Source organism: Triturus cristatus, chromosome 8 (assembly GCF_964204655.1).
Source record: "Triturus cristatus chromosome 8, aTriCri1.1, whole genome shotgun sequence".
NCBI lineage: Eukaryota > Metazoa > Chordata > Amphibia > Caudata > Salamandridae > Triturus > Triturus cristatus.
The window spans coordinates 776658702-776681475 of record NC_140591.1 but is presented as its reverse complement, the minus strand read 5'-3'; the positions used below and the strand labels follow the sequence as shown (position 1 = coordinate 776681475).

The 22774-nt window shown below is 41.4% G+C and overlaps 1 protein-coding gene across 2 annotated transcripts in view; it reads right to left on the bottom strand.

Annotated features, from left to right (window-relative positions):
• The window catches only part of LOC146805084 (pyruvate dehydrogenase E1 component subunit alpha, mitochondrial), a 101872-nt gene extending 79351 nt beyond the window's left edge, over window positions 1–22521 (bottom strand). The window contains exons 1-2 of one of the 2 annotated variants that reach the window (XM_085622219.1): window positions 22198–22390; window positions 2778–2792 (exon numbers count right to left, since the gene is read on the bottom strand). In XM_085622219.1, the coding sequence (XP_085478345.1) occupies window positions 2778–2792; window positions 22198–22254 (72 nt within the window). In that variant the 5' untranslated portion in view covers window positions 22255–22390. Of the gene's footprint in view, window positions 1–2777; window positions 2793–22197 lie in introns of both variants that reach the window. The other variant, XM_085622220.1, reaches the window with a different exon arrangement.
• Between the last annotated feature and the right edge of the window lie 253 nt (window positions 22522–22774).

Below are 22774 nucleotides of genomic sequence, written 5' to 3'. Positions count from 1 at the left end.
CACTGTACTTAACTAATGTTTTACAGACTAAAAATTAATTTCCAGCAATCAACTCTGAACTTTGTAAATGTATATGTCGGAGTATGATGGGTGTACACTGAATACCTGGCTAGTGGGTACAACATACTTCCTGCAGATTAAGTTTCTCAGGAGAGATTAGATGCAGCCAGGTTCAGATACCGATGTGCTTAGCAAGATTGGAACACAGCTTGAAAAATATGAAACGGAGGGCAGACTGATGTTGGGGCCACAGCGATTGCAATTATCGACCTTCCTTCAGTGCCAACTGTATGGCACACACAACACCTTTACTCTCACCGACTTAGTGGATATCCAGAGGCTATCCATTTTTTAAACAAGGGTGAACTTTGTTTGGCTTGTGTTAGCGAAGTTCAGCGTTTCTTGCATTTTAGAGGGAAAACGAGTAGGATGAAGGAACTTAACAGTTATGGTTTGTCTTGTACTTCACAACCGTTTATCCCCAAGGATAGCATATTTAGCTTTTTTTGTCGTACCTCCTTCAAGGAACAGTTTTGCAGTGGAAATTGTGCATCACAAGGACGCAGTGTTTAATCAAAAGTGTAGAATCAAGTGTACACATAGGACTTCAGGGCCTTAGTACTATTCTAGAAAGCACTCATGCTCAAAAACTGATTTGAAACAACTGCTTTAATGGTCGCCATTGAGGTGTTTATCTGATTGGAGACTACCCCAGGATGTAGAGCATGTCAATCAAAGTAACATTACTCATGCCACTTTTCCACTATTCAAACAACACCTACTTTAAAAGTGTCAGATCAAATTCTGAATTAAGTGACGTTGGTTTAAAGGTTTGCTTCTGAGGTTCACTTTGAAGCGCAGGTGTAACTCGTTAGACTTACAGATCCTCAACAGTTGAACTGTCCATCTTGTCCAGATAAAAGACTTAATGTCGACTGGGAGAGCACATCTATTGGCCAACCCAGATCTAGAAAGATGCAAGCAAACTAATAAAGAGGAGGTCAATGCTCTATGATGTTTGACTCATCTTTTTTTATTTTGATAAGAGCTGATAAGTGAATGGCTTACGTTAAAATAATTATATAGGTCTGCTCAATGGCTATTGCTCCAAACTAAAGTAAGGCCGAGTGCATCCAAGACCGCGATTGGGTTTAGTGAGAAGGTGGCCTTCACTGAATGTTCAAACTAAAGAACTGGTCGAAAAGAAAAACTCCACCCCTCCATGTGTTTCTTGCTGAAAGCAGTTTTGCTTTTGTGTAGGTTTGGGTGCGGAACTGGTGAGCCATGGAAAGCTGATACTTTCTACGCAAACTTGAACTACAGAACATCCTGCGTTAGGAAATAGCAGTCAGCAGAGTACATCATAAAAGGTTATAACTATCGATAAGAATTCTCCATTACATATGTGCTTCAATAGGGCTTTAAAACTAACTGGCAAATTCTCCTCTGGAACGCTGAAACGGAGACGGAGGATAGAAGATGAAAGGTGAAGAATAGTGAATGAATTTGCCCAGCAGGAGTGTCTAGAAATAGAATGTACCCAAATTAGAAGAAAAAAAATCTTTAAAAGGGTATATGCTATGTGTAAAATTACCAATACACTTTGCTGTTAAACAACCTGACAGCCATGTCCCTCTATTTAGTATCTGCGGTATTGGTGTTACCCTACCGGAGCTAAAGACTAAGGACTGGAGGGAGCTATGGAATGGAGGAGGGACACGAGCAGGGGTGGGGGGCACAGAAGCAACACAGGATCTTATGGGGTATGAAGCAACGTGGGGATCCAGCAGCAACACGGAGGGCACAGGTGAGGGGAAGCAACTCCGAGTGCTTGTCGGGAGCAAACCACAGAGAGGGAGAGCAACCGGGAACGCAAAGGTGAGACAAACAGGAGCTGGATGTAAGGTAGGAATACACAGGAAAGCAGCGTGGGAGGAAGAAGCCCAAGAGTTCAAGGAGAGAGAGAAAGCAACACAGACCAGGGAAGAGAAGCATACTATGGAGACAGCTGGAAAATACATGGACTCTCGTAGAATGTTCAAACAGAAAGATAAAAGTAGCCCCTGAAACCTTGAGCAGTATAAGGACACAGAAAAGTGTGCAGGCTCCATGGGATCTGCAAGAAACTGAAGGAAAGACCACACACACTAGCGAATAAGAAGCAAGCAACTGAGCGTGACAATGAAACCAACCAATGTTAAGCAATGGACATACTCGAAGCCCGACGTAAGCAAACAATACGTCATGCAACAGATGGCACATGCACTGTCTAGTAGATGGGACCCTAAAATAGAAGTGGGTTGAGTTACTCGCACAAGGGGTGTCTTCTACAAGTTTAATTCTGTAGACGGAGCTAAATCTAGCAGAGAAGCATGAGTCATGAGCTGCAAGATAACATGGAACATACAAAGGTTTCAACAAATATAAAACAAATAAATAAAAACGGATTTTATGGCTTCATCTTTTATTGCTGAAAGCAACATTTTTTAGACACAAACAGGAATATATATCACAACTGTTATGAGGAACTTCATATTAGAATAATTCACAAACAAAGTGACTTAATCACGTATGGCGAATATTCAGTAAAGAGAAAAGTGTGTAACAAGCGTTAAGGTTATCAAGCAGAAATTGAATAGGACCGATGTTTTTGACTAAATTGTCATTGGTTATTAGGCAGGCAAATTGAAATGAACATACAAAACCATAATTTGAAAGAGATATGTTGATCATGATCAGTCCTTCATGGAAAGTGTGGAAAAGTGCTCTGCCCTTACCTCGCTAACAGCTCCCTGAATCAGCAGATCAAGACAAAAAAATAAAAATAAAAAAAGTTAAAAATTAACTTTTTTTATATAGATATAATTTTCACAAACAGCAAGATAACATCTATTAGTATGGCAATGCCTGAGTAATAAAGTTGAATGTGCAAACTGGTTTCTTATAAAATAAAGGGAGAGAGCGATATTCCGAAGGCACTTCACTATCTATAGACAGCTTTGGCTGTTTGGCAAGAGCTTGCGTCTTTACATAATACACATAAATACATACAAATTTAGAAAGGGGTTTTGGACAACCCCTTTTAGTCAATGGCTACTGTGGTACAGCGGGTACTGGCTAAAAGGGTTGTCCATTAGCGCGTTATCAGCCCTTAGCCTGTCATGGATATGGACTTAAAAACAAACAAAACAAAAAAAAAAACAATCTACATACACGTTGGCATTAACCTCTTGAGTGCCCATGACGAGATGGTCTCGTCATGGGCTGCGGTTGCGCTGTGCCCATGACAAGACTATCTCGTCATGAACCCCGCCCGCTAATGAAAGGGCCGGCACAGGGCGGGGAAAGGGCGGGGCACTCAAGGGGTTAATGCTTTACTTTTTACATTTTAAAATGCCTTTATTTTTAGGTATTTTATTGGGATGGTTGCCACCTTTCACGCATCTTCTGCCTTTCATTTTACCCACTCCATTCCCCCACCCACATCAGGGCTTGAAAAATCATAGAAAATGCACTAGACCTGCAGGTCTAGTAACCTCCAAAATCTCCTCGACCCAACTGAAATGCACTTGACCTCTAATCTGAAAGCTGAGCAAATGTGACATGTTAACAAGATTTAAAAGCATTTTTAATGCTCATTTACTTTGTGAGCAATAAAGATGCCTTTAAACCTTGCTATCTTGTCACATTTCCCCTGTTTTCAGAGGCAGAGGTCAAGTGTCAGTTTGTATTCCTACTCGCCAGTAAGGGCGAGTAGGACCTAAAAATAGCTTGTCTTGAATTAATCTGACTCGCAAATGCGAGCGGTCGAGTGAATTTTTCGAGCCCTGCACATACAATCAGTACCCATTCACACTAGGTTTGTTTACCAAATTTCCGCGGGCCCAGCAGCTGAAAAATGCAACCAGGATGCTCTGTTAACTTTTAATCAAAATATGCACTTGAGATATATATATATATTTTTTCTTTTTCAAACAAAGGATGTGGCACTCTTGAGCAGGATTTGCTTAATTTATTTTACAAATTACACTCCACCAACACGTTTCAGCCTGACTCGGCTTTTCTCACGGTTAGTGAGTCTTTCCTCACTTGCACTTATATACTACCCATCTCTGCCTTAAAGTGGCATTATGGGAGTTGTAGTGTGTTTTCAACATAATCAATAAAACGTTATACATATGTACACGAAAGACATTGCGCATTATGTCAGAAATTTACAATTATTGTTTGTAATCACTTGATTTCATATTTTCTAGGTTTCTCACATTGCAAGCATGTTTAAGCCGGATCTTTCAGGTGACGTTAGCTTAGTGCGTTTCAACCACTCTCCCCTTGTGGACACATCGTTCCTAGGTATAGTACCTGAATCATTATTATAGATGCAATTTGGATGTTCTAGCCTGTATAACACAGCATTTTCATAGCATCAGTGCTTTCCATTACTCCAAACTACATAACGGTTAGGATATCTTTATCTAGTATACCAGTTATAGTACCCTATTTTTTATGCATCTAAAATTATTCAGTCCATTATGGAAAAACAGTTGACAATTACATATAAGCAGTCTTATTACTCAAGATGTACAAAAAGTTCTTCATCGTTGATGATGCCTCTAGGGCACCTGGTCCTGAGTCTTATAATGAAGCGGGATTCCATTTGGCGTAACATTCTGACTCTGTCTCCACCCCGTTCTCCTTGGGATATAATTTTGATTCCATAGTAGGCCATAGCTCTCCTGTCACCTTTATTTATTTATTTATTTAATTTATTTATTTAAACTTATAACGCGCAACAGCTACCCACAGTGGGTTTCCCGGCGCAGAGGGATAGACTAAAGAAGAAAACGGACCATTGTTAACAGCTCCCTGAGACAATTAAATACCCATGCAAATCAGCAGAATAAGAGCGTTTTTAGACGTTTCCTGAATGCAAGGAAATTAGTCTCATTTTTCAAGGAGGAAGGTAACGTATTCCAATATTTGGGGGCGCGATGGGCGAAAGCCCGCCCTCCCATTTTAACAAGTTTGAAACGAGGAATGACAAAATCACAATTAGCAGACGATCTTAATGTTCGAATAGGTGTGTAAGGTTGAACGAGGTTGCGCAGATACATTGGAGCCGAGCCTTGCTTGATTTTAAAAAGATAGCATAAGGCTTTAAAGTTAATGCGGCTGGGGATCCTAAGCCAATGTAATTCGCGTAGAGCCTGCCTAGCTGATTGTCTTCTCGGGATGTTACAGAGAAGACGGGCAGCAGAGTTCTGGACAACCTGAAGTTTGTTGACAGTGGCTGCATCGGCACCAAGGTAGAGGACATTTCCGTAGTCCAGGCGGGAAGTTACCAGCGCCTGTACGACGGTTCTCCTAGTAGAAGGAGGCAGCATCCATAGAATTTTCTGGAGCCATCGTAGAGTAGTAAAACAGATGGCGGCCACCTGGGTGGCCTGCTGTCGCATAGAGAGTTTATCGTCTACAAGGAAGCCAAGATTGCGGGCCACTGAAGAAGGCTGTGGGGGAGGTCCCATCTCAGTAGGCCAATGTTGGGGGCCCCATAGATCTTTCTTTTTCCCGAAAATAAGAATTTCGGTTTTGTCACCGTTTAGCTTAAGGAGATGCCTTTGCATCCACCCAGCTATACGGGACAACCCTAATTTCAAAACCGATATGTCGTTGCTTTCACAGCTGGAGAGGGAAAAAACAATCTGGGTATCATCAGCATATGAAAAGATGGTCAGCCCAGCGTCTTCTGCTATGGAGGCAAGGGGTCTTATATAGATATTAAACAGCAGAGGGCTGAGTATAGACCCCTGAGGAACGCCATATGCTGATGTATAAGTGGAAGAGGAGGCTTTCGTAGAAAAGACCTGGAAGGTGCGCTCACTTAAAAAGGAGGCAATCCATGCTAAAGCCGGACCGTCGAGTCCCAGGGAACGGAGAGAACTAAGAAGAATGGAATGAGACACAGTGTCGAACGCCGCACTTAAATCCAGAAGGATAAGCGCCGATGTTTCACCGCGGTCGACACTGTGTCTTAGACTCTCCGTTACTCCAAGGAGGGCGGTCTCCGTGGAATAATTAGCACGAAAACCAGACTGAGATGGATGCAGAAAGTCTGACGATTCCACTAGACTGTATAGTTGGGTGTTAACATGCCTCTCCAGCACTTTAGAAAGTACGGGTAGCAACGATATCGGCCTGAAATTGGCGAGATTAGACGCATCTGCTCCAGCCTTTTTCAGAAGTGGGACAACCATTGCGTGTTTCCAGTCCTGCAATACCTGGGATTCACATAGTGAGGCGTTTAAAAGTCTCATAAGAACCCTGCGAGGTGTGAGATCTAATGATTTCAAGATTTTTGCAGGAACAGGATCACGAGGTGAGCCCGAGCGTATACTATTTAAACAGATGGAGAATGAAGTGTCGTCAAACAATTCCCAGTGTGTCAGCTTTACCCTGGGAGAGGACAAATCAATATCTCCGGTCAGATCAGGACGCAATTCTTCTGAGTTCGAAGGGGGGCTCATAGAGTCGTAAATCCGTTCAACCTTGGCTATAAAGAATTGAGCAATAGAGTACCTTTCTGGCATTTACTCGTGCTTAGCTGTTGCATATGCCATGTCATCATTTTTCACTGCACGAATGTGCTCTAGAATATGTTTCTTGAGCATAAATGTTATACTACCGATGTATTTCATCCCACATTTGCATTCTATAATGTAGATTACAAACTTCGAAGTGCAGGTGATGTTTTGATCAATGGGGATTGTTTTACAATTGGGTTCCAAAATAGTGGTCATATTTTTTCCTATTTTGCAGGCTTTACATGAGTTACATTTTCTGAAACCTTTGTGTTGATCTGTTAGCCAGTTTGTTTGCTGTTTGACCTGAAAATGACTTTTCACAAGTAGGTCCTTTAAAGATGTAAATTTTCTGTAAGTGACTACTGGCTTTGCGCCAAGCAATTGTCCTATGTCTGGATCTCCCGCAATTAGATGCCAGTATTTTCTCATTTTGTTCACAATACTACCACTTTCTTTACTATATGTGGTCACAAAACGTGGAGCTCCAATATCTTTATTTTCAGTGGCTTTTGGATTTTCCATCAACGTTTCTTCTCTTGTTTTGTTCTGCATCTTCTTCTTTTGAGCAGTTTCTCTTCATACGCATAAACTCCCCATAGGGGATGCTGTTTATTAATGGTCTGGGGTGGAAGCTTGTCCCGTGCAGGATGCTATCAGTTGCAGTCTTTTTCCTAAAAAGTGTTTAATGTATTTGTCCATTTTCTATATAGATCTTGGTGTCTAGAAAGTCAATTTCTCTTTTATTTTTAGTGCATGTGAATGATAAACCAATTTGATTTATATTGAGTTTTGAGTAGTAGTTTTGGAAATCTTGTTTTGTTCCGTTCCAAATCAGGAACAGATCATCTATATAGTGGACCCATAAGATGATCCGCTCAAGATCATCCTGGTTGTCTGCACTCCATGCTATGGTCCTTTCCCACCACCCCATGGTGATGTTGGCGTAGTTTGGGGACAATGAAATTCCCATGGCTGTTCCACCCTCTTGTTTGAAGAGCTCTTTGTTGAAAAAAAATATATTATTTGTAAGACAAATTTCTATCATTTTGAGGAGCATTTCTGTGTGACCAAGTTCTGAAATGTTTAGCTGTTTGAGAAAATACTTACACTCTGTTAATCCAATGTCATGCCTGATTGACGTGTGCAAAGATACAACGTCTATTGAAACCAAAAGGTATCCTTGGCTCCAAGTTATTCCAGTTAGAATTCTGAGGAAATCTCCTGTGTCTTTTAAATACGAACTCATACTTTGTGCGATTGGTGCTATAAACGTATCCACATATTGAGACAAATTCTCATATAGTGAGCTGCAAGAGGAGACTATAGGTATCCCAGGTGGATTAACAAGAGTCTTATGAATTTTAGGCAAAAAATATATACATGGTATCACTGGAAAATCCTTAGAAAAAATGTCCTTTCTGCTGTAAGTTTTGAGTCAACTCTATCAACATTTTATTTATTCGGTTGTTTTCTAAAAACAACAGTAAATACATTCATTATTTAATTGCGGTAGCGCTTCTTGAATGTAGTCTCTTGTATCCATTATCACAATATTGCCCCCTTTATCTGCGGGTTTTATTGCGATTTCTTTATTTTCCACCAATTTGTTGATTGCTTTTCTCTCTTTAGTTGTTAACCCCTTCAGCGCGGCGCGAATTACCGCGCCGTGCTGAAGGTTCCGTGCGCGGGCGGGGCCGTGACGGAGCAGTTCCGTCATGCGCACAGCGCAACCGACGCGCATGACGGAACCGCTCCGTCACTCGCATCAAAGGGGTTAAATTCTCTTTGTTTTGGGTTTCGTTTTTGAGGCATTCTTTCCAATTCTTGGATTAATGCGTCTGAAAACAGATCGATTTTATTTCCTGGGGACTGTTAGGGGCAATATCTTGATTTTTTCTTTAAATCCACTTTCTGGTCTTTTATTTGTTTCTATATCAAGATGTTTGAGTATTTCCTCCTCAGTCATTACTCCATCTTCCAGGTCATACATGATATCAAACATGTTTTTAAGGTCTGGCATTTGATCTATTGTGATTGCTGGGTTTTCATTGGTTTCTGGAGGCTTATCTTCACTTTGTACATTTTCTCCTTTATTGGCATGAACTTTAGCTAGTTTCAGCTTGCGGATATAGTCAGTCTTTATTTCGACTTGTTGTCATAAAAGACAAATTAAAAGCACATTTCATCATCAAATACATTAATAAAAGGAAAAAAAAAAAAAAAAAAAAAAGGACAGTTCATCATCAGGTATATCCGTTAGAGCTACACGTTTGAGTTATATACAAAAAGCATGACACTAAAGCTGAAAACAGCAGGATTTAAGTTCACTACATAAATGGTATTCCTACTCGACCAAATAAGAAAATAAATAACTATCTACCATAAACACACTAAAACTGTAAAAAAGTACCACAATTGTACTGGGTTTACTTTAGGGCGACTGGAGAGCTTTCAGTTTCCCAACTCTTATTGTCCACATCCATTTCAGAAATTTTGCTAAAGCTATCACTATTGTTTCAGAGCAGTCGGTTTGAAATATTCTCAGTGCAGTGATCCCCGTCATAATACCCTTTTGAATGCAAACTGCTCTTATCCATTTGTGACGGGGGGCCTTATATTCTGGGCAGATAAACAAAACATGGGCTATGGTTTCCGGGTAAGTTATGCAGAAAGGGCACATTTGGTCACTTTTACTAGATGCCCATTTACAGGTGACCATATTCAGTCGGAGAGTACCTACCCTAAACTGATGGAATAATTTCCTATCATGGGGCATTGTAATCAGATCCCAGTACATCTCATACCCAGGAGTATGTTTCAGCTCCAAAAAAGCCTTAGTATACGATGGAGCAGTATGTGACTGAAACTCCTCCTGGGATATGAATGACCAGTAGGCCTCTTTTAACTGTTGTTTGGTAGGAAATAATGTCCCCTGAGGATTATCCCAAAGATCCCCCAGACCTAGAGACTTAAGGAGAGTTTTAACCTTTCTAAACCATAGAATTTTACCCCCGGAATCCATATCACGCGTTTCCAAGAGTGCTAACGCATAGTGATTCAATTCTGGGGTTACCCACAATCTTCTCCAGTAAGCAACTGGTCTAAATCTGCAGATATTTTCTAGACTCTGACATCCCAAATCCATGCGCAGAGGTACGAGTGGTGTAGAATGTGGGAGCCCTGTTATACAGCGGAGAAATTTGTTGTGTACTTTTTGTAGACCTGCTATATCAGACGACCCCCACAATTCCGCTCCATATAACATGGAAGATCTTACACTTGAGTCATAAATTCTTAATACTGGGGCTACAGGTTTAGTGGCTGACAACTTAAATTCTCTTAGAAGGGCACCAGATAGTTGTGCGTGCTTAGAGATTAAATGGGCCACATGCGGCTTCCACTGTAACCTAGAACCCAATGTGATACCCAGGTAACTGAAGCTATCAGTCTGCTCTAACGGTTCCCCATTCATAAAGACTCTGCCCCTAATGTTCCTATGCCTATGCATCGTCATAAACTTAGTTTTAGAGACATTAACAGAGAGACCGTAGTCATTGCAAAAATTTTCAAAGCAGTCTATTGCCTTCTGAAGCCCTTCCAGAGTCTTTGATAGTAGGAGGGTGTCATCAGCAAACATTAGCAGGGGGACGGGGATGCCATTCTGTTTGGGTGCATCAGTAGTAGAGTCCTTATAATAATCTATAACTCTATTTATATATAGTGTGAATAATGTGGGTGCCAGCACACACCCTTGCCGCACACCCCTTTCCGTTGGAAAACTAACGGTCACCTGGCTCTGGTTACCCCATCTGACCTGCGCGTAGTTATTTTCATGTAGTTTTATCAAAACCGCAAGCAGTTCTGGTGGGATACCCTGCTCGTGGAGCGCTCTCCACAGCCTATCTCTTGGGACTAGGTCAAATGCAGCCTTTAAATCAACAAAGGCTGCATAAAGTGTGCCACCCCCCAGAACCACCCATTTCCAATATATTGTGGAAAATCTAAAAACTTGGTCTACCGTGCTAGTCAGGGGTCGGAAGCCAGCCTGTAAAGTGGACATGACTCCCGAGTCCTCGATCCAATTCTGGACCCTAAGAAGTACCATTCTGGCCACAACCTTCTGAATACAGGCTATTAGGCTGATTGGCCTGTAGTTTCCCGTTTTGCGGATATATTTATACAAATCTATTCTCACCTGTGTGGAATTAAAATGTGATTCTGGACAGAAAGACAGTATTTTATTCAGGACTGATATTTCATCTTGTGATGGTTGATATGGAGAAATATTCACAATCAAATTGACCTTTTCTATTTCCGACTGCGCAGTAGATACAGTTTTCTTTCGCTTGGCCCTTCTTGTTTTTCTTGTGCTTGCAAGGGGTTTTCTGTCCCTCTTCCTCGGCCTGCGGCTCTTCCTCGACCTCCCCCCCCTTGTTAGGGTCTTGTCCAGGTTCATAAGCTGCATCTCCTCTAAAAAAGTCATCTTCGGTGTTCCACTTGCGTCTTTTGATGTTTCTCCTTCACTTGCGTCCGATTCACTTGTGCTTACTACTATTGACTTTGCATACTGCATCAGGCAGTTCTTTTTTAGGGTGTCAAAACGTCTTGCCCTGTAAATAGTCATGCTCATCACGTTTAAATTTTCGTGCTTTTCGCTCTTGTATTTCAAGTTTCATATTTTTCAAGCCTGCTGTCCATTTCCTTTCTTAGCTTTGAAACCTCATCTTGATTTGCCTCATTCTTTAAGATTTCCTCCATTTCTTCTAGTTTTTGGGTTATTTTGTTTACATCAATCCGTGCATGCTTGATAAGTATTCGCATCATGTTCAGAGAGCATTGCAAATTGTTCTCGACCCATTCCTCCAGTAGTTCTACTTTGTTGTCTGGGTGCCTAGGCATGGTAAAGATCCTTAGCCCTCTTGGGGCACGCTTTACTTCAATATAGTTTTCCAATACTATTATTTCCCAACTCTTATTAACCTCCTTTTTGTACAGTCTTTCCATTTGATTCACTTGCTGCTTCAGGGACATATTATTTGTGTTTTGTGCACTTTCCATGCTAGTCCCTGCGTTATGAATTGGGTCTTCAGGTTTAAACATTAACGCAGCTTTGGATGCTCGTTTTGCTGCTCGAGCCTCCATCCTGTTAACCCCTTCCCTGCTCATGACGGAACCGTTCCGTCATGAGCCACGGTTGTCGTGTGCTCATGACGGAACGGTTCCGTCATGACAATCCTGCCGGCGGCCGCTCCGCCTGCGCGGCGCTGTTTCCCCGCCTGTGCGGGGCGACAACGCAAATGGGCGGAGTCATGACGGAACCGTTCCGTCATGAGCACAGCTCAACTGTGGCTCATGACGGAGCGGCTCCGTCATGAGCACAGGCCCGCCGCGCTGCCCCCCTGCCCCCCCCAGCGCTGCAGCGGAATGTCCGCAGCAGCGAAGGGGTTAAATCTATTACCTACTGACAGCGGTTCACTATTTGGAGAGTAGTCAATACTTTGTTGCAACTTTAACTGCATGGTTAATTTAAGTTTATCCGCTCTAGCCGGCTGTGTTATGTCACCAGCCGTATTGTATACGTGTCCGGTTTCACTCCACCAACACAGTCGGCCGCTTCAAATCTCTGCTTCACTGTTTAGACACAATGTCACTCACCTCGCCATGAAAACTCCCGATTAGACGGCGTCCTTCAACTCGATTACGCGGCATTCCACCCGGGGGGTGATTCCTTGTGTTCTTTGATCAGTTTCCAATGCAGGGATTCAGGCGCTCTCAATCACCAACAATATCCCCAAAGTGATCCTTGAGTTTCGAAAGCGCTCGCCAGCGGGATCCGGCCCCTGTGCTATATATTTGAGCTTGCTGTTTTGATTTTGGAAATGTAAATATAACACTCAGATGGCTAAATTCCAAGATTGCCACTGTCTGCGTGCATGCAGCATGGCACGGGCCTTAATCAGTTGGCGCAGCAATGCCTACAAGCATTGGCAAACTCAATGGGTCATCTCTCACCGGTACAGGACTGCCTTGTTGCCTTTGCCAATGCTTGTTTTTTAAATGAAACCTCTACGACAGGATAGGCCTGGTCAGGGGTCAAGTTCCTTCAGTGCAATGACTCACAAAGAAGCTAGCATGGCAAAGGCAGAGAAAAGCTCTGTGCCAAATCTTTGGTGTGGCTATTTTTACTCTAGTTAAGGGAAAACTGAAAACATACAGAAAGTTTTGCAACAAGTCAAAACACCATCAGGTCCCATCTGAAACTGCTTACAACACAATACAACCGGAACCAATGCTATTTACTCACAACGGAAACAGTAGACACAATGAGAATTTCTTGCCTGGTCTGATCAGATATATACAATTATGGCCTAAAATGTTGCGTGCCTTTCAGTGTTTCAACATCAAGGAACTCTTCAGGATTCTGGTTTTGCACAAACAAATGTGTTTTTCCTTACTTGAGACTATTACTTTCGAATCGCACTGTGCCCACTTTCAGTAGATCAAAGTGAACTAACCTCAGCAAATCCAGTTTGTCTGTTCTTTAAGGTTTATAGTTTCAGTGAGCTGAGTGTAGCTTATAGACCACCCTGCAGTTAAATGAAACTGTAAATATTAGGTGCCAATATCACACAACTCAGAACTCCTGATAATATCAACCTTAAAAGTATGAAAACCTGAGTTGGCTGTAAGATCTGAACATGATGCATTTAAGTTGCCCATAGATTTTCTTAACAGAAGCATTAGTTTGGATTTATTTGAACTGCTACAACTGCTGACCAAGTACTTCAGCCGCAGAGATAGGTCAGTAAATTAAAGCATCCTCTGAGTTATCGATGCTTAAGCAGCAGGCACCTTTGCGGATGAAAACTGTGTGGAGTAGAATGTTGTAACTGCAGTCATTTTTTCAACTATGAAAAGATGCAGGCCACGTAGGTGAGCACAATAACCACTGAAAGTATTTTCATTGGGGTTGAAAGCTGAGACCGATGCATTACATGTAGATCTATACACCAGATAACCAACTCCCAACACAAATTGCTCGACAGCAACTGGGACATTTCACTTGCAGTGGAAAAGATATTTAGCCAAGAAACACTAGCATCCTATGCCACTATACTGTGATGGGAACTTGAGACTTCGACATTATACACATCTCAGTAGTATTGTCACATGATCAGGATAGGCCTGGTAAGATACACACCGATTTACATGCTCACGTTTCTTTAAACACTGACTTTTGACATACATTTGCGTGCGTGACAATGCTGGATAACATTCTCTGAATCGCCATTGCTTACATTTCCACTTCGTAGGCACACTATCATGACCCTTGAACATTCAATCCCAGGGATAAAGTTCACGGAGCAAATGTGACTTAGGTTATTGTCAGGTAGTCGATGAAGCTATCAATCTAGAACAAACAATGTGGCCCGACTTTAGTTTTGAAATGTCCACATGGGTGCTGTTCATTATATATACAGAACCACCTCATTGTTTAGATCAGAAGAGAACTCAGCTGACACTAAGAGGTCACTGCATGCCGGAATTCCAGCTCAGCTGATTCCCATTTGCTGACATGAGGGATGTCCAGCTCTACACCAAGATGCACAGCCTGATGACACTTGCCCGAGGTAATGGGGAAGTTAGCCCACCTGGCAGCGATTTGGCAGATTACCCACACTAGGCAAGACTAAGTTAGGGAGCGCTAGGTAGGAGTACACTACACAAAGTTTTTATATGCCAGCATATTTTCACTGCTTCAGCAGAATGGTGGAATTGTTAGTCTTTTTCACTATTCTCATAATGCTAATTATGCTACTCTGTTTCATTCCATCGATTATTGTAGTGCATGTATTTTAAACAAAAATCTAAACATTGACACACTTTGCTGAGTATTTCTTGTGTATTTCCTTGGGTATGCATGAGAGTCCAAACTAAATGGTTCTAGATCCGTTACCATGATTTCCTTGGGGGAAATCAAGGTTGTCATGTTCTAAGGTTGACACACATTTGTTACCCTGTAAGGTTAGGGAGTGTATATGGTGCACTGCGCTCACTCAAATCCACACAAACGCAATTAGCATTCGCCCGTCTTGAAACCAACAGGGGAGAAATCCAATCTTATGACTCAAGCAGGTCAGTCACTCCAGCTTCTTTCAATTTATCTGCCTCTGCTTCTACCTCTTTCCAAATGAAAAAAGGAATATTCATCACTTTATGCACACATGGACCTCTATCATCTTTCAAAACTATGTGATGTGTAAATCCCTTCATCTCTCCAATCTCACCTGAAACTGATGAAAAATCTTAGCAAATGTGTGTCTCTACAATATTTCTATCATTTATTAAAACCAGCTCTGGACTATTAGGATCCAACACCATTCCTAGTGCTTCTATGTCCATCCACCCCAACACTGAAGATCCAGCAGCAGAAATATAACATTTTCGCTCTGCTAGTCTATTTTTAATTTCAAAAAGTAATCTCCTAAATCAATGGGATCACCTATAAAACTCTCCGGTCCAATATCTGGTGGTTATAAACCTTCACCTAAATCCTTAACAAATTTGTCTCTCCAAACTCTTTCATTGATGATAGTATATGGGAATGCGGAATCAGCTACAATATCCATCCTTATACCCCCAAACTTCAATGCACACATTGGTTTCTTAGAGTTCACAGTTCTCTCTACCTCTAGTGCCATTCTCCACTCACAAAATGAGGTCATCTTCTATACCACTGTCACAATTTGAATAATTACCATCCATAGCAATACAGTTTACTTTCTCTTGTTCCCCACAATTACTTTTCTTTCTACTTACTCTAGCAAAGTGCCTTACAATGTTGTGGTTAGCACATCTTTCTTTCAATGCAGGACAAGATTTACTATGGGCATAATGCTCTGAATTCCCACATCTACAACATTTATTATTCAAATCATTCTATTTTTTACACTAGAATCTTTCTTATCAACTTCTAATAGTTTGCCAAAACATATGCCTCTCTTCACCTTCTCAATCATTACACTATCTGCATCATCCACTTCCTTAACTCAGCTTTTTGTACTTTAGAGATAATATCTTTCAAAGATGCATCACCATTGACCCGTAAGCGATCCTGAATACTGGAGCCATGTGTGTGCACAATGGGTTGGTCTCTGAAAAACTAATAGTGTAAATTCCCAAATTTACACAAGGTTAATTTATCCAAAGAGCCACAAAGTTGTCAATCCCTGCTTTCTTTCCTTGCTGACTCTGGAAAACTTAAACAGTCTATGGTCACACACACTAAGTGAAAGGTATCCATCAGAACCTAAAGTGTATTGTCAAACATGTTTCAAAACTCAGGGTATCTAGGTTTTTTCTCGATTCGATTGTAGGATTTTAATTCACCCGAGCCCAAACAATGTCAAAGATTTTTTTCTTTTTTTTCATGAATCGTATCATTCATCCTCAATTGTTGAAATTCAATTTAGAAAGTAATCCTTCCATTGTTTCCATTTTATGACAAGCTCTGCATCTGAAGCCATAAACGGTTGAGGAGGAGTCAAGTTCCAATTTTGTGTGGCACACATTATACTGAGTGAACTTCCAGGTAAACTTATGAAACACAAAAAACAAAAAATTACCAACTGTTAAAATTTCCCCAATTGCTGCAATCGAGAAGCATGTCCATACTGTTAAAGTTGCTGATTGCACTGGTGGTTAAGGGAATTCCCAGCGATTATGACTTATGTTATGGTTTTGTATTTGCACTGTAGTGACTCACGTTATATACGAATGTGGCAATGGGAATATTCATGGAAACAACTAATAAAAAGATATTTAAAAAAAAACATTTTGATCATGGATTAGCATACCTTCATATTCTTTAACACACTTTAATACAATGCATGAATAGAAAATGTTCACAGTTTAACCTATTTTCCTTCCGACTTATAATATAGAAATGCATACCTACCAACTCACATGGTGCCACCGGGTGTCATATGATTTCAGCTCCCTACACACAGCCACCCGGTGAGGAGCCGAAATCACACAGTGGCAGGGGAAAAGAGCTGAAAACCACTGTAAAAAGTGGATTTCAGCTTGTTTTTTTAGGCTGTCTGCAGCTGATGTCCATTAACAGGTGTGATGACATCCCGGGTCATCGGAGACCGCCTCAATTACACTTTTGGGGGGGGGGGGGAATGAGGGGCTTGTTGAGGGGCAGAGAGTACTGCCGCTTAGATAGCTCTCAGCACCTGACCCCCCCCCCCCCCCGGCCCTGTCCCGTCCTCACACGGTGAAGTTATTTTGTAAGTTGTCAGGTATGGAAATGTGGTGATGAATAATATTCATTGCCGAAATGTTTCATTTTACATACGTTTATTGTTTAATTTAACTTTATTAAAAGGTTAGAATGTGTTCATGCACATGGGAAAGGAGGTCTAAACATCAAAAGGCCTCGTACGTAAAAAGATTGTTTCAGATTTAAAGGTGATCCTTACTAAGAATAATGAGAAAGTACATGGGAAAGAACGGGCCAAGACAGTTCGAGAAAAGTCAACACACTACTGGCTGGAGAGAATAAGACGATGAAAGAAGGCTTGCAACATTTTTGTCCAGCTGTTTATATTAATGCATATTCCTAGAGTAAGTTAAACCGCTCTATCCCAGCCTTTTTTATTATAACTTTCCCGTACCACTTGCCCGCATTGAGGCTGAATGCAAATGTTTTTTATGCGGACGGCAGAATGCTAATTTTCAATCCTATCTGACCTGTTGTTGATTGCAGTCGGTACTGCATGGTTATTTTGCTTGGTGAACCTCTCTTTATGGAAAGTTCAGCTTATCTTGACTAATTGATCTTGAGCTTTATGCTAACTCTCACTCTTGACTCTTCATGGGTTCTTGCTAGCACCCAATTTCGCCCCATTCTTAAGAATAGGGAATTCTTTCCTTTATGGAATCCACTGTATTGCTTACTGGTGACTTGTTCTAACCAATATGTTTTACTATCAATTCTGTAATTGCATTGATAACTTTACTAATGAAATAAAAAGAAAAACGTATTAAACTTTTAGCGAGGATAAAACCCTTAAAACTGTTCAAAACCTCTCTTCATTGACTGAACTTTAAAGTATTATGGCGATTGTTTATCTAGTGATGTGTAGCTCCTTATCTTCCGAGAACGACAGCAAAGGTCTGTCGCAGAGAATTGAAAGGAAACTCACACTTGTATATCTGGTTCGGGGATCTACCCTCTTCTGGTGTGAGACAAAGATGTTAAACCATTTTATTTAAAGTAGATTTCTGCTCTAGTATAACCAAGTGACGGACAGATTTGTGTTCGACTGCAGCAGTTGCATGACCAGACAAATTCAGTTGTGAAGAACGTGCCGTCAAGAGATGAGGGGGAACTTTATGATACTAATAATTTAGTGCCCCCTTTACACCAGACACTGTTCATTGACTACTTTTTAGAGAGCAACCCTAAATGAGACAGATAGAGATCAGTCATAAGCCAATAACAGCCCAGTAATAGTTAAAAAGTATCCGATGGCCCTGACACAGACTATAGTATATGTGGGCAATACTCTAGATTACTAAGCAAATTATGTTTACTAGAAAACAAAGTCTCATAGTTTTCTTAAAAAACGGTAACACTGCCTCAACACGGATTTATTGTAAACAATGCATGTGCTGTTTGAGGTTAATGTTCTACCCCACAACCAACCTCCAAGATTAAGACCTTCCATTTCGACCTTGCTACCAATGAATCACTTAAATCATCATTTACACCCTTTTGACTGAAAGATACACACTAGATGAACCTGTTCTCCCACTGTTTCTTACCAGGAGTGCCTGCATTGGTACGATATACGGAGATGGTTAGTATGGAAGCATGGGTCGCTTTTCTTCCCCCTTTTCTATTAAGACCGCATATTCTCCTTCCATCAATACATTTGTCAGGAATAGGATAGCCTTTCACAACACTTTCAAATTTCCCTTTCTTTCTCAATACAGGTGCCGACCATTTCTTTCCAGTAGCGTATTTGGCAGTAACATATTCAATTGCCACTCCAATATGGAGGACTTTCTAAACCTTATATCCAATCCCATCAAGTCCATCTCGGGTTTGTCAATATTGAAAAGTGGCCCCACGGAAGGAGCTTGCAACCTGTAATTTTCTATTTAATAAGCAAATTCTTCTCGATGGGGTTTCTTTTTATCTTGTCTCTCACACATTTGTACAGGTAAAAATAACTGCTGTTGCCGCTATAGTGATAGGTCTGTCTGTCCCTGTCTTAAGTACTATTTCTTGTTTACTCTTCAAAGTTGGCCAAAGCAGTACATGTATCGCTTGAGACACGCTCTATGGCTGATGTTTCTTCAGTCGCTAGAATAATATGCCATTACTAGGCACTTTTAATGGTTTATAAGACCCGGAAATACGGGTTCTCGGGTCGAAAGGAGTGGTTTGGTTTCCCGCTTGGCACCAATTGTAGTAAGTTCTTCCCATTTACACAATGCCGCAGGACGAGAGGTCAGGGCTACTTTCACGTAAGGACGGGTGGGCTTTTTACCACATGTGCACAGGTGAGAGATGCAGGGAGGTTTGTTGCCACTGAGGGTGGGTTTCCCCATCTTCGGAATGGCGTTAACCTTGCCCGAGGTATTTCCACGTATGGCATACCTTCCATACACTTTTGATTTTTGGTCTTGTTGGACTCATATTGGGAGTCTTGAGTGATTGATACACACCTTCACTAACCTGTGGTATGTTTGCGATTGCACGGCCCTATGTTTCCCCGACACCATTGTTGGTATGGTGTTGGGAGACAGGATCGTGGGGGCCCATGCATGGACATGATCCACTTTCCTCCACAAGTTTGCCCAGAAAAGGGTTTCTGAATAGGAATTGTGTACGTTGCCTTACATGCAAGCATCAGCATTTTGGCTGATAACCCTAGGTCGCACATATATGTGGGCTTGAGCTGGGCTATCCATTTCCAACAATTTGCAACTGTGTCTTCATGTGCACTATGGTTAGATATTGTTTTTATATTTACATTTCTAGGTGCTTGATGAGGGGCGGTCTTGCCCGGTTTCTTCCATTTATTTGCAATATAAAATACATACGAATAATGGACTAAGGAATGAAGGAGATGTTGTTAATTCCATAAATCTTTGGTAGGTATCATTGGACATTCCTCACTTTGCATAATCCCATCCCGGCAACGAAATATGATCCATCCTTGACCTTCCTTTTAATTAAGGGTATTGTGGACATGGACGTTTTGGGGACTTAACATCATGCGCTTATCTCTCACACAAGATAGAATATCGCCGAAATATATTTATCTGGAATGACGGATGAAACAGAGGAAGCTAAGACGTTGTTGTTATGAGAGATGATTAACCAATGGAATAAAGTGCATCATCTTGGATGCGTTTCTTCTATATAGTATGGTGCTCATACACTATGGGCCCGATTCTGATGTCGTTCGTAAGGCCTCCGAATCAGATTTGGCTTTCCCGGATCCAATTCGTAGCCCTGGTTTACGACCGAACTGTACACAGGTACGGACGATCAAGTACGATGCGAAGATCGCGTACGCAACCAAATCGTTTCCGGGACCCAAACCTGTGCGTACAGCTCGTTCATTGCTGAATCGTGCGCGCATTGGAGCCGTTTTCCGAGCGAGTACGATGCACGATTCAGACAGCCGCTTCGCGAGACGAAACGGCTGTCGGAAGCGTACTTCGGGGGACCGTAGCACACCCGGGGGCCCTCCAAAACTGTCACAGGGGTGTGCCCATGGGTTCCCCCAATCCAGGCATGCATAGTGTGGCAGGCACTAAGGGGTGTGCGCTTTTCCCCACCCACCCCTTTTCTGCTATGGGAGTCTGTGTACGCGTCCGTACCATGGCCTCCCATAGAGTTCAATGGAAGTCCAAGCGAATCGAGTCCGTAAGCATACGGCAGCATCGTACTCGTGCGTTCGGACTCCTGGATCACGTCTTGCTCGGAAAGCCCTCAGGATACGAGTCGTACTGAGGGGTTTCCTAGCTAGATCGGAATCGGGCCCTATGTGTTAGTCACACATCGAGTAAGAATTTGACAACTTGGATAATTGGTAGAGGAACCAATGCTCATGATTGTTAAACCTTATAGGCTTGTTAAGATGTTTCCTAGCTATGTCAGCTTGTATGTTTTTAGTTTGTTTGTGTTTTCCCCTCCCAGTTTTGGGATTTTATATGTTACATTATTGTATAAAATGGTGACCAATGTGCTGTGATGTTGTGTATATTCATCATCATTCGATCATGTTAAATAGATCATAAAAGCACATATAAATAATTCACATTAAAATTATTTCGAAATTCTATCTTTAAGATTACAAATATTTCAACACAATTCTAGGATAAAGATGAAGATACATAAAAATGTTAAAAAAGAGAACCATTTCATATACTCAATCTAGATACTTGTATTATTATTTTACAGACTCAGTAATCTACGCGCTGTCCCTTTCCTCTTCCTCATGCAAGCCCATAGGAATGACGCAACTGAATAACAGGCCAAAGGGTCAGGGCATGTTTTTAGAAAGTATAATGCTACCCGACACTGCTTAAAATTCATTTTCTTTAAAATTGGTTTAAGGTGGACATTCCTTTCCTTCTCATATAGGCCGCAAAATAAAAGTATATGCAATTCTGTTCGAGGTGATAGGTTATCACATGGGCACGCACTTAAATCGGCGTGATTATATGTTTTTTCAGGGTAACCTGTGTATATTCATTTATGTAGTCTGTAGGGGTTAATATGTAATGTACTTGTTGCTTTCTCATTAAATGCTATCATTGAGCCGACTTTATGGTTGTTAATGTTACCATGTTTTATCATTATAATCTGTTATATTTATATCTTTCTATTGTCTGTTTATATATTTCTATTACATTAAAGCCATGAAGAAGTCCAGCGGTATGGATAAAAAGCATTGGCTGGTTTTGCTGTGTATATATGAAGCAACTTTACGAAAAAGACAATAAAGAGAAGATTTTTACAGGTTTTTAAATGGTGTGGAAACATTTTTCTTTTATTGCTGTAAATGTGGCGCACCTCTGGTTCTCATGGTTAAGGTTTACACCCTTGTTAGGGTTGGACAGAAATATTCTCAACTCCTAGTACCACACCTCGGGCCGTTTATGGGACGCTACCAAATATAAAGCAATGACAAGTAAATTAACACACACTAATACTGACCATGGTACTATGACTAACTGCACCTGATCACACCCCCAGCAAATGTTAGTAGGTGTTCTACCATTCGGAAACCAAAACCAACCATCTGCAGAAGTAGTATGCGCTATAAAAACATGCCATATAAAAATACGGGTGCAATAAACCTTCTCCGATCAATTAACATTAGTGTTAAAACGGATGCATCTGTAGCCAGATACATGAACTAGCCAACTCCACTTTGAAAAAGAAATGGGCTCAATATAGTGTCAGAGAAAAACAGGAGTCTAAATGTCAAACATGACACATTCTTGTAAGACTGTCCTGTGAAAGCTTTCAATAAAGTAACATTAAAAAAAACTCTCGCCTCGCGAACATATAGACACTTACAGGGTGCTGGGTTGGGCCCCGGAGCACTCGGGAGAGGACCGACAGCATCTTCCGCATGGAGTGCAACAGACAGATACCGGGCGCTTCGGACACAGACTTGTCAGCTCTCCGCCCTTCGGTTGTCCTCCGAGAAAACCCAAGAGCGTAGCCAGGAAGGCAAAATGCAACGCACTCTCAGAAACAGCAAGCAAGAACAGCATTACAAGCAGACGCCTCAAGCGGTGGTAAGTGGAAATGCGGCCATTTCAAAGGAGCAGAGGGACACTATACCTGCTCACGAACAGTGCTGTATTTTTGACAGGATTTATATCAAAAAGCAGCCGACAGAGGCAATTTTAAGCCCGGAGCAGCTTATATCTTGTATTGAATATTTTTTTAATACACAAAATATATATCTGCTAAATTATCTGTTATCAAAGCTATTGTTATTTTGAAACCCAGAGAAAGGGAAATCAGATTGTGTTACATACTATGAGAAAAAAATTCTGTCTACAATGGTGTTTATCGACCACCAGCACGTTTTTAAGATGGCTGTTGAGTTTTGACCACGAGTTCAGTGTCAGGCAACACTCTTCTG